General features: G+C 37.9%; 1 protein-coding gene across 6 annotated transcripts in view; it reads left to right on the forward strand.

Moving 5' to 3' along the window:
* Positions 1-12,103, forward strand: part of LOC108972621 (thrombospondin type-1 domain-containing protein 4) — a 101,823-nt gene that overhangs the window by 88,206 nt on the left and 1,514 nt on the right. For 3 of the 6 annotated variants that reach the window (XM_018939273.1, XM_018939274.1, XM_018939275.1), the window contains exons 2-6: positions 7,927-8,026; positions 8,882-9,083; positions 9,185-9,366; positions 9,433-10,422; positions 10,503-10,653. In XM_018939273.1, the coding sequence (XP_018794818.1) occupies positions 7,997-8,026; positions 8,882-9,083; positions 9,185-9,366; positions 9,433-10,422; positions 10,503-10,653 (1,555 nt within the window). In that variant the 5' untranslated portion in view covers positions 7,927-7,996. The remainder of the gene's footprint in view (positions 1-7,926; positions 8,027-8,881; positions 9,084-9,184; positions 9,367-9,432; positions 10,423-10,502; positions 10,654-12,103) is intronic. The other 3 variants (XM_018939276.1, XM_018939277.1, XM_018939272.1) reach the window with 2 other exon arrangements.

Below are 12,103 nucleotides of genomic sequence, written 5' to 3' on the forward strand. Positions count from 1 at the left end.
AAAAAAAAAAAAAAAAAAAAAAAAAAAAAAAAAAAAAAAAAAAAAAAAAAAAAAAAAAAAAAAAAAAAAAAAAAAAAAAAAAAAAAAAAAAAAAGATGCTGCGAAAGCTTATGCGCAAGTGCTTGGAGTGTTGACTCATACGGAAGCAAAAAGCGAAGTGTGTGCGGCTGGAGTTGTCCGTCCCTTTTTTTGAAAGTATCTGTGTTCTAGTTGGTAGTGTGGTGTCATGTTTGAGTGTATTGGGGTGATGTGGAAGGTGAGTGGTGAGAGAGGTGTGCTGTACGTTTATGATGATTTTGTCTGCCAATGTGTGGTGTTGAAATGTGATGTAGCTGTGTTTCATGACGGTGTAGACTGATAGTCATTTAGATAAGCCGTTTAATTACCAAGGTCGTCATCAAAAAGGCGGTGTCTCGTCCGAGGCTGTTATTTGGTTTTCATTGGGGGCTCTTTTTTACGTGGTGGGTCCCAAAGCCAGCGCAAAATCCTGGGAGGAATGTTTCGCCTTCTCACTTTAGCTCGTCTTCAATCGGATATTTTACTTATTCTTATATATATATGTATAATAATCGTTTCTGGCCACTCCCAAGTGAATAGGACAATTGACTCCATCCTCCCAAATGGTGACATAAGCCGAATGATACGAGTATACTGCCTTCGGGTCGGGTTCTCTAAAATACTTTATAGCTCTGTCTTCGGAAATCGAAAAGTTTCACTTAGCTTAATTCTTAGCTTTATTCTGCAACCGGTGGACTCATTCTTCATAGAAAGCTCTCTTGAAAATCAAAATCGAGAAAGTGTGATGAAGGCATCAGTCCGCCTTATACTATTATAGATGATCACACCTACAATTGCATTCCTAATAATTTAGATTACTGCAACGCAGAACCATCTCAGCTCACACACCTTCGGGTATTTGTGGTTAAGGCGAAGGCGTTGGAGAAGGGTACATTGAGTTTTTGCCGTTAGGAAGGATAGTAGAAGAGGAAGGGGAAGGGGAAGTTCAGGCTTTTGTGAAACTAAGTTGGAAATATTTCGCTAGACACATTTATGTCGAACCTAGCGAAGTTGTTGGGATTGTTATTAACTCAAAACACTTCGCCGATCTATCATGGTATGGTGATTCAGTTTTAATAGTTTTTGGGAAGCACAAAAAAACTAATTTCCATCTATGTGAGATCCAACAATTTTTTATCAATACTTCGAACTAACTTAACCCATCACGGATTAAGAGAAAAGGGTTTTTGTGACACCAAGTTTGGCTCCATTAGGCTACTCCTTCGATGACCTAATATTAAATCTATTTTCATATTAATTTCGCGTTAAGAGCCAGTTCTTGTTTTTACATTATCATTTTTATATAAAGCTCAGGGACTACGAGCATATTATGCCTTTTACGCAATATCACAAATATTTAGATCGCGTAAAAATAGCGAACCCATAAGTCAACAAGGTCGTTTGTTCGTTGCTGTCTTTTCGCCAAGCATAATCGCGAAACCTCTAATTATGTTATAAATCCATGCTAAAATGCTAATAAAAATGTTCGAACCAATTTAATAAGAAATCAATTTGCAGTTATTTTGCCGAAGGCGCTAAGCTATAAAATTGCGCGAACAACTGTTCACAGCTAATCAACAAGAGCGCAACAACCACCTTAAAATGCAGACACCAGTTCCATGTTCAATACACATGCAGTACGGTGCGTTCAAAAAAAAAAATAAAATAAATAAAATAAAATTAAATAAAATCAAAACAATGGTGGATGCTTTACGAGCTGCTTTGGTTTTAGTCGAAAACTATTAGAAAATGGAACACATTCATGTGCCTCACTAAAAATAAAGGTCTCTTGAAGCACGTCTTAACACCGAAATTATGTAAATAGTTTCAATAATCATAAAATCCGAAATGGAACTGTGGACTCGCCGCTTTTATGTATGTAGATTAACATTTACGGCGCAGAGAAAACAGATTGAAATAAAATCACAAAAAATATTGTAAATAAACATAAAAGACACAGCCACATTCGCTTCGCTCTTAAAGTGTCTCATTCGATTATGGCCAACAAAATTGAAAACGTTATGACCGAAATGTGGCAGATGATGCATAATATTAAGACAGTTGCTGTGGCGCATTGTTGATGTTTAGAAATCTTAAGAGCTGTTTAAATGCCATGGAGCGCATGAAAGTTGAAAAGTTGAGGCCTCGACCACGAGCGTAAATATACCGTACATAGTTTGGGTTATGTGAGTACTAGATGGATGCCCCGCCACTCATACGCCTACTGATCCTTAGTTATGCCAGATGGAGGCTCAGTTTAATTTGAGATGAAGTATTTGTCGTACATAACGTGAACGCCCTTTGCGAACTGTACGAGCGACTTGATATCTAACTTAGATACTTCAGCTACTAGGTATATAGGATTCTAAATAAGGCTGGGCAGAAGTAGCTGGCACTCCTCAGTATCTTTCTTGCAGAATTCTGCTGAGTTAAAAGTCCTTGGTCGGATGAAAAATCTGAGTCCCTTCCGGTTACGTAGACGCAAACTTCCGTTGAAACGACTCCGTGTATGGTCGTTACTTATACCCATCAAATTCGCATTTGATGTCAGTAGTCAGCGACCAGTCATTATTCCACAACTCTCTCTCTTCGAGATCGTGTGAGTGTATTAGCCTTTTCAGAAATTTCATTGTTCATCGTTTTTTAGTGAGTAGTGTTTGTTTCCTGTAGTGGTATTCCTTTGTACTAGGTGTAGAACCTAGTATATACCTGTAGTATATGCAGCCAGTTCGGTAGCCTCTACATCTCCTGTCTCCCTGCTTTCTTATTTTCAATTTTATAAAATTTGTATTTGAACTTGGAATTTTTTTGGAATGGAGTTTTATGGATTTTTGCTTTGTTTTGGAGGGTTAGAAATGGCTTTGAGGCGTAGAGTGAGTGAGCAGCGTAGAGTTTTTGTTACTCCCAGGGCGAAATTTTCTTTTTCATACAACCTTTGACAAATCGTCAAGCAGCGTTACCAACAAAAAAGTATCTTTTAACAAATGTTTGTATCATAGAAAGATTATTCCACGCCGTTAAATTCAAACGCTCGATCAGTATGAAAAAGTGTACGCATTTATTTTACATGAAGCCGTAAAAATATTTAAATGTCATATTGCAAATTGGTCAATAAAGCGATATCGACGCATTCAATGAGCCGCAATACGAGATTGCTGCGCACAGCAACAATAACAATAAGATTGAAGTTTCTCGTCAAGCCGAAAAATGCCGAAATGGCAGAAAAAGTAGTCAACTAACGCACTCATATATGTATATGTATGCATATGTGTGTGTGTGTCGGAATATGCAAATGTAAATATCTTGTCATGCACCGATTACTTGTAGATGCAGCGATAATCTGTTGCAAATTCACAAGTTAACATAAACTGACTAAAGGCCAAATTGTGTTGACGTCAAAAATGCCACCGCCGACAGTGGCGGCAATGCTGGCGGTGTTAGCTGCGCCACACCGGTCAAACGCAAAATAAATACCTGTGCACCACCAACGAGCGCCACAACAACAAGAAGGCAGCGGCAGCAATAATAATAATATTACAATAAACCACCATGTTATGAGTGGAGCAACAACAACACAAACACCAACTTACAATAATAATAAAAACTTCAGAAAAATTATCCAAAGCTACAACAATAAAACCAACAAGAGCAACAACAGTAGCAGCGATGCAGGTTCGAGTGCTTAAGTGGCCGGTGATAGATAGTTTATGCGGAGCCACGGCCGAACGGACGGACAAACGCAGCTAGTGCGGTTGTGTGTGATCTGTCAGTATGCTGAGCGTGACTGGACGGCGGCAGAGGAGGTGGTGTCACACACGCGTCGTTAAACGGTTGCTGGAGTTGCGTTTTCGTAATGTGTTTGAGTAGCACTAAAAGCTGTTCGAAAAAACACGCCACATTAGTTAGTTTGTTGTTGTTTTACTTTAGAAGCGCAAGTGTGTGGTGGCATGCACGCGAGTGCTTGGCTTATTTGGACATGGATAATTAACCACTGAGGAATATTAAAATGCTAGTGAAGTATAAACTATGTAAACAAAGCATATTTTTGTGTGACCTGGCAATTAGCGAGTTTTTTGTTTATCCGAGAAAGTTGCAACGGACAAAATTTCGATACTGCTTTGTGTGAATTTGTTGAATACGCAATCGATTGAACTAATAAATGTGAGTTTCCGTTATGTTATTGCTAAATGTTTGATAGGAATTCTGTGTAGTTGCTTTTGTAGCTGCAGAAATCATTACCCCAAATATTTTGAAAAATGCTGCCGTTAACTTTGGCTGCACCGAAGCCAAATAATACCTCCAGCATGTATACAGTATAAAAATCCTTTTTCTTGATTTTGATCAACCTGTTTTTATAGAAGCTTTATGTTACAGTAGTCCGATCTGAAAACTATATTCGAAAATAAATACCGTATCTTGGAAACTAATTATTGCCAAATTTCTTCAAACAAACTTATCAAATTAAAAAGTTTTCCTTGCAAGGATTTGACTTGAATGGATCAGTTCGTATAGCAGCTGCACTCTATACTTTCTGGATATCGACGGTTCTGACAGATTATTAGCTTCTTGCCAAGAAATTGATAGGTCTGAATTCAGGTCGATATCTGAAAAATTGAGGGACTGGTTAGGATATATTCAGATGAATATGGCTAACTCGCCTCAGCTCGTCACAAAGATCATTTATATGCATATGCTTAGTCTAGAGGACCCCGATGTTTCATTTTGTTGTTACAATCATTGTGGCAAGCTATACTATATACCTTGTTCAGGATATAAATGCGGATTTTAGGCGCCCAAACTACTGCAGCATCTTGCAAGTGAAGGTGACTGCCATAAAGATAGCAGTATATCTATTTCTACCGAGCGCAACCTCTTTCAGAGTGGTGAGCACCAATATCAGGGCAGCGATATTACCTTTGAGTTCGCTAGATGTACGCTCAAGAAAGATTGTCTAGACTCCTTATCATTAACATAGAGTTATTTTATGATTGGAATTTGGTGGAGGTGTCTGACCACAGCGGTATTGAAGTTTCTGTAAGGTCGGTGAGCTTGCTTGGACCGGTACTTCTTGTGGTTCACCACTGGACTGTGGAATCTCCGACCAATTGTTGGTCAACTACCAGCAACTGTGCCGTCACAACGTCCTTCTGGGCTAGTGTAAATCGTAAGAGGTAATTCCCTCTATCGGAAATTGAATTAAAATACTTAATCTGTTTTGTAATAGGTTAGGGCGTCTTGTCGACAGCTGATATCTAAATACAGTAGTTTTTCGAGAGACTTTGCAAAAAAACATTACATGGCAGTCTAGGTGTGATTCCCTACCATGCTGAGAGATCAGCCATCTAATCTAAAATGTTGCGAGTAAGAACTTAAAGCGTCAGCAACTGGTAACCGTCATCTTTCCTCATCATGCCCTCATTTACAAACTACGAGTTTAGGTATTCGTGTGTGAACGCAGTCTTACTTTACCTCAACTGCTGTTGGTTCGTTGGAAAGAGAATTCGAAAATATGTTTAACAGTCATGGTAATGCGGAAGTAGGTACGGTAATATCTGTGGTTATTATTTTCATGTCATGTCTCGTTCTGGACAACGTTTGACCTTCTCATCTGATGAAAATATTAAAAAAGTGAAGGATACGTCTGAAAATCTTCAGAAAAGTGTTAGAGAAATTGCAAGAGAGAACGACATCTCCCGCGAGTCCGTTCGAATAATTTTTGTCGATATTTTGGTTACGAAACGTGTTCTTGCTCGACTCGTCCCGATAAAGTTGACTTTTTTTTCAAAAACAGTACCGTAAACAGGTCTCCTTGCATATGCTTGATCGTGCGAATACCGATTCTACATTCATGGAGGGCATTGTAACTGCTGATAATACTTGAGTTTATGAATTTGACGTGAAAAATGTTCGGAATCTTTACAAGAAGATATTGACTGTACAATGACCTACGGCAGAAAAAACATAAAAAATTGTTTTTAAAAATTATTGAATTTCGGCTTGCTAAAAGTTTATTTTTGATCTAATCTTATATCTTGATTGTATAGTGAACTAGTTATTTACAGAACCAGAAAAACATAATTTGATAGTTTGTCTTCTAGTAATCACCTTTTGAAAAGTAGTGTTTTGAAAAAAACCCGTTACAAACACAAATGATGGAATTGATTGAACAGAGCGGCTACAATGAAGGCTATAACTCAATGACTATTTGAGATAACGGTTAAACATTTTTGTATTATACTTTCAAATGTAAATGTATAGCCTGTCGAAAAATGAAATCAAAGGATTTATTAAAAAAATTTACTCTAGGTATATACCAAATATAACTTACAGGTCTAAAGCAATTAAAATTTTTTTCATCTGCCTCACTCTTCTATTTCACGCCTAAAATTCTCACTTCGCGCGTAAGAATATTTATACGATTTTTTCTTAACTCGGCCAACCCATGTTGGTTGGCTTATCAGCGAATCTCACCTACAAATTCTGTCTGCAAAAGTATACAGTTAGGTATTACTTGTATTGTTATTATTACATGTATGAGTGTTTCATGTGTGCAAGCTTATAGTGTTGCTCATATAACATCACTTTCTTTGCATTCCTTTGCTTATGCCTATAAATCACAACAACAATATATATTAGGTTGTTAAGTGTATCTATGAAGATGTAAATTGCTGCCAAAATTGTCTGATCGCGCTGATTAATTTGTTGTGCGTGGATCAAAGTGCAAATGCGGAGAATAAATACACTTATGTATCCCATCGAATGTGTATGGTACATGTGGATACTTGTGAGCTGTAAAAATATGTATAAATCATTTTTTATTTGCGATTTATTTCCTATAAAGCGCAGATAGCTGTAATAAATTCATAGATTGCGTGAGTGATCGCGCCTTGTGTGCGTGTGTAAACGAATTTTTGAGTTCTTACTGATTTTATGGGAATAACAAATGAACGAGCGGTATCATATTTGTGCCTAAATTGAAGAAGACTAGTCGAAATTCTATACTTACGTATTTGGGAAATCATTTAATCAATGATTACCATTTACTCTTGACCAATGATTTCGGTAGCACTTCCTGCTGCCTCAAGCTTCAAGCTCATCCACACCCCGTTTAAACGCCGCTTATTTAAATTTCCATAATCCAAAGCCCATTGTTTGTTTGTGCTCTCCGTTGCTTATAAAAATGCCTAAATTATGAATGAGTAAATATGTGGTTTTATAATTAATCACTAAATTATACATGACTGTCTGCCGAAATTAACACTTTTAATTAAGATGACAATGCGTGTGCTCACAAGGTACCCCCATTGTTCAAATAAGTATTATAAGGCAATAAATTAGGTGGGAAATAAATTTATGATAGCTTTCGCAGGCAATAAATGAAAGTAAGCTACACATGTCGCGCCTTGAGCAACTATAGAGACATCATTTGTGTAGATTTATGTCGAGTTTTTATTCGGTTTTCAAGGGCTCCACTTAACTGGCTACGCATTAAAGACATTAAGACGAACACATGAAATTTATGGGCGCTCTTGTTTAACATAAGTGCGGCTTATTGTTAAAAAATGTTGATTTCATTGATAATGATCTTGCCGCACCAGATTTTAAGCAACTTGTCATTTAATTATAACTAAATCAATTTTTCTGACTACACATACACACATATATATATATATATATATATAAATTGAAACGCTTTTTGGCCGTGCAGGTTCCGTGACTCTTTTCGTATGCTAATAGTTTGCTCTACACAATAGCTAAGTAAGATTTATTGAATATCTTTGTTGAACTGCATACAACGTTTCCAACGCTAATCGCCATCGGCTTCGTGTTCTTATTTTAATAAAACTAATGTATGAATATAAATTTTAGAGGATTATATTCGAAACAGACGCACCTATAATTTTGAAGCGAAATTGCGCGAGGTTTGGTGTGGTCGAAAATGTTGGCGAAGCTATGTTTAGCTTTCTTGGTGAGTGAGCTATTTAGTTTTAATACAAAAATGATCTTAGTAAACTTCATAAATTTTTGTTTTATTAGAATAACAAGTGATCCATGTAGAAGTACTTTTTTCTATAGCCTTTTTTGACAGATCCCGCGTGAGTCCTGTCAAGATTTCATGTTATTTCTGTTCAGTATTGCTTGGCATTTCATCGTCAAAAGACTTAGGCCTGAATAACGTTCACAAATTGTTCAACTTATGTTACGAAAATCCAATTTCCGCACAACTTATGGTCAACATAATCGGCCTACAGAGCGTACTATTCGCAACACCATCACTCAACTTGAGACCCAGCATTCATTATTGGAAGCAAATAAACTAGACAGAGCAGGCACCCCCTACAACTAGAATCCGTAAAGAGGCAATTGGTATGATTCTGTTGGATATTTAATCGAGAAAGATGTTACATAAATAGCTGAATGCCGGTGGGATCAATCCCTGGTTTGCAGAACAAGCAAGTAGATATGGTTTAAATGGAATATGAGCCGCACATGTCGACTATTAAAATTCAAAAGGAATCATATGAGAACTTTAATTGCTTAAAATTACCGCAACAAACATATTTGTCGAGAGTTTTTTGATAATGTCTCGTAAATTTGCAAAACATTTTGTACTGATGCACCTTACCAGCAACACTGGCTGGTTCAGGGGAGATGAAATGGAAGGAGAGGTTTTTATTTTTAGTTTCCTCATAAAGATCTAGAAGCGTCGTCAGGCATTCACTCCACCTACCCCCCTAATAAGACTTTAAAGAGGAACTCTGATCTTCAAACGCCAATTGTGATATATTTTACAGTATCAATTTTTTTTTTTTAACTATTTCAGGCCGTCCATGCCACTGGAATCATCACTGGACTCTCTGCTAACAGCGGTTCAGTCGGCTGTGGTGGTTTGATTTGCCGACCAATTACGGGTATCTTTACGCGCGATCCGTTACCAGAAGACGCTTACGTGCACGTGGCTACAATACCAGCAGGTTCTTCAAATATTTCAATAACTGAGTTAGGAAACAGCATAAATTTACTAGGTAAGCAAGAAGTTGCTCATTTATAAATTAACATTATATTATTTCTTTTAACTTCGATTTGGTTGTATGCGATTACTTCATTTTATACTAATCTCTTGCAGTGCTGCGTACACCCGATCAGAAATATATATTCAACGGCGATAATGTGGCTTCAGATAGTGGCGCCTATGAAGCGGTGGGCGCGGTTTTCGACTACCATCGTATAGATGGACTACAGCATGGTGATGGTGTTACCGAATGGATTACTTGCTTGGGGCCCATAAGAGATATGCTAGAGTTAATGGTGAGTACCATACTATTTTAAATAATTACGCTGAAGTGTAGTAAAGACTAATTTTGTATGCAACAGATATATAGCAAGTCTTCGAATCCGGGCATCAAGTATGAGTATCTGTTGCCTATCACATCAGACTCCGAGGAGAATGAGTTATCAGTAGAAAGCGACGGATTCTTGAAAAACGGTCCAGAAGAGAGTTTTGCAAGCAATTCACGTTCCGGTCGCAGACGTCGCTTCAACTGGAAAGTAGTTGGCTTCAGCGCCTGTTCAAAAACTTGCGGTGGTGGCATACAAACACCGATTGTGCGCTGTGTACGCGAGAATCCCGTTCGGTACTATTCGCAACGCCGTTGCATGCATTCGGAAAAACCAATGCTGAATGAAAATCTGCTGCGCTGTAATACCCAACCATGTCCTGCTTATTGGCGCATCGAGGACTGGAGTGAGTGCCACTGCCAACAGGGCGAAGGTTATCGTGAGCGAGACTTAAGCTGTGTTCAAGAGCTTGCTTCCGGTATTGTGATACATGTCGACAATTCAGCATGTACCGATGAGATGCCGAATCCGCGCAAACAATGCGACTGTCCAAAGAATAGACGACGCACACATGCTGCCCGCTATCGTACGGCGCATGCGGGCGCCAACGGTACTAATCATCGTGGGCGCGATAAGAATGACAAATCTGGCATTTGGCTAATGTCCGATTGGAATCAATTCTGTTCGGCTGAATGTGGCTCAGGTGTTGAATATCGCACGATATTCTGTGATCGTACAAAGCCGAATACGGATCGGTGTGACTCGCGTGCCACGCCAGAAATCACTCGTCCATGTGAACGAGAACGAGATTGCGATAAAGGTGAATGGTTCGTTGGTCCGTGGTCACCATGCAATGGCAACTGCTTCAATTTGACGCGCAGTCGTGCCGTTTATTGCATACGTAATCAGGAAATAGTTAAGGATGAGGATTGCAAACCTGAACTGAAACCACAGTTAGGCGAGAATTGTTCGCACGAAGAAGTGGAATACTGTGGTCCGCGTTGGCATTACTCTGAGTGGACGGAGGTATTGACAAACTATAATATTATTATATTTGCGAAAAGTATACTTTATGAACTCTTCTCTCTTTGCTGTGTTCGATTTAGTGTTCGAAATCGTGTGATGGCGGCACTCAACGACGGTCAGTCAAATGCTTAGAGTACGATGAACGCGAGGCTGCAATGCGTGAGTCGGCGAAGTGTCGGTATTCGCTGCGCGAGCCGATCTATCGCAGCTGTAACACCCAAAGATGCGATGGTAAGATACATAACAGAAGTGGGAGATTTCTCAATAATAAATTCAGACAAAATGTATAAGTTTTTATAAATTTAAGGAACTAAATCAAAATTCTTTACTTTTTACTTAGTAAACAACTTAAATTATTTGAAATAAAAGTGCTTAAATTCACTTCCTTGTATTTACTTTAATATGATTAAAAAATATATCAAGAAGGTAATTTTAGCATTTTTATACTCTTGCAAAATCTTACTATGAATAAAATAGTTTTATTCACCTAACGGTTGTTTGTATCACCTAAAATTAATCGAGTTAGATACGGAGATATATTGGATAGACTGTGTATAAATGATCTGGATTACGAAACGAGTTGAATTATGAGTGATTGTCTGCGGGGCACAAGCGATAGCTTAGTAAAAATTTAAATGTCTTATCCAATGTTCCCTGGTATCCAAGGGGGATAAGATATAAAGCTGTTACATAGTATAACTGCGATTTGTTAGAAAGTGACATCTAAAGTTGAAACAAATGAGCGTTCTTATAAGTAAAAAGTCTAATAATAAACCCTCTAAGCAATAATAACCAAATTCGTTGAGGGAATATATTTTCGGCATCCCACGTCATTCCGTAAAAGGACTACTACATACAATTTTGCAGCCGAGATAATGTAAAACTATAGGAGCCGTTTATTTAACGATGGACGGGGCGACGTCCACATTTAAACGTATATATCATCGGTAGGTAATATTATCATAACATTTCAATAATGAGCGAAGTCAGCCCAAATCCATATTTTCCATCTGATTCCTTAACTTTCCAGTATAAAAATTAAGAACCAATAAAAATATCTGGAGGAAACTTTGAAGGAGTTGCGCCTTTGAGTTATGACACCCTAATACCAAAAATTATCCAAATCGAACCAAAACTATTCAAGACCCGAGACACCGAAAATATGGACTTCAGTTCCTATACGTTAATCTGTGAGATATTATGCAAATTCGGACACAATCATTTCCAACTAAACCTGTCTTCGATCTTTGCAAGAGTATTAAATTTTCGGTTAAATCCGAACTTTGTCTATCTCCTCTTATTTTTTATTGATTTTCTAACCTTAAGAATTCAAATAAAATGAATGAATTTTTAAATAAAACATAAGCCTCGAAATCAAGGGATTACTAAAATGTTTCTTATGGCGAAAATAAGAATTTCTCCATCAAAAAAGAAGCACAACACAATTGCGCACGTTTCACAGGGCATGAAAGCACAATGTTGCAAGGTGAAAGCAACCAGTGCTTGAAAAAATGGTATCGAGTCACTACTTTCCAACGCCTGGCGAAACGAGTACATATATAATTACTTTACTATATCACAAACAGGCCACCCCCTTTTAAACCCACCACAGCTTACTTAGCCGCTGCGAATTAGTTCAAAGTTTCAACATTGGCGCGTTCACCAAACAACTTCCTTCAAC

Source organism: Bactrocera latifrons, unplaced genomic scaffold (genome assembly GCF_001853355.1).
Source record: "Bactrocera latifrons isolate USDA-ARS-PBARC rearing strain unplaced genomic scaffold, ASM185335v1 scaffold_41, whole genome shotgun sequence".
Classification (NCBI taxonomy): domain Eukaryota; kingdom Metazoa; phylum Arthropoda; class Insecta; order Diptera; family Tephritidae; genus Bactrocera; species Bactrocera latifrons.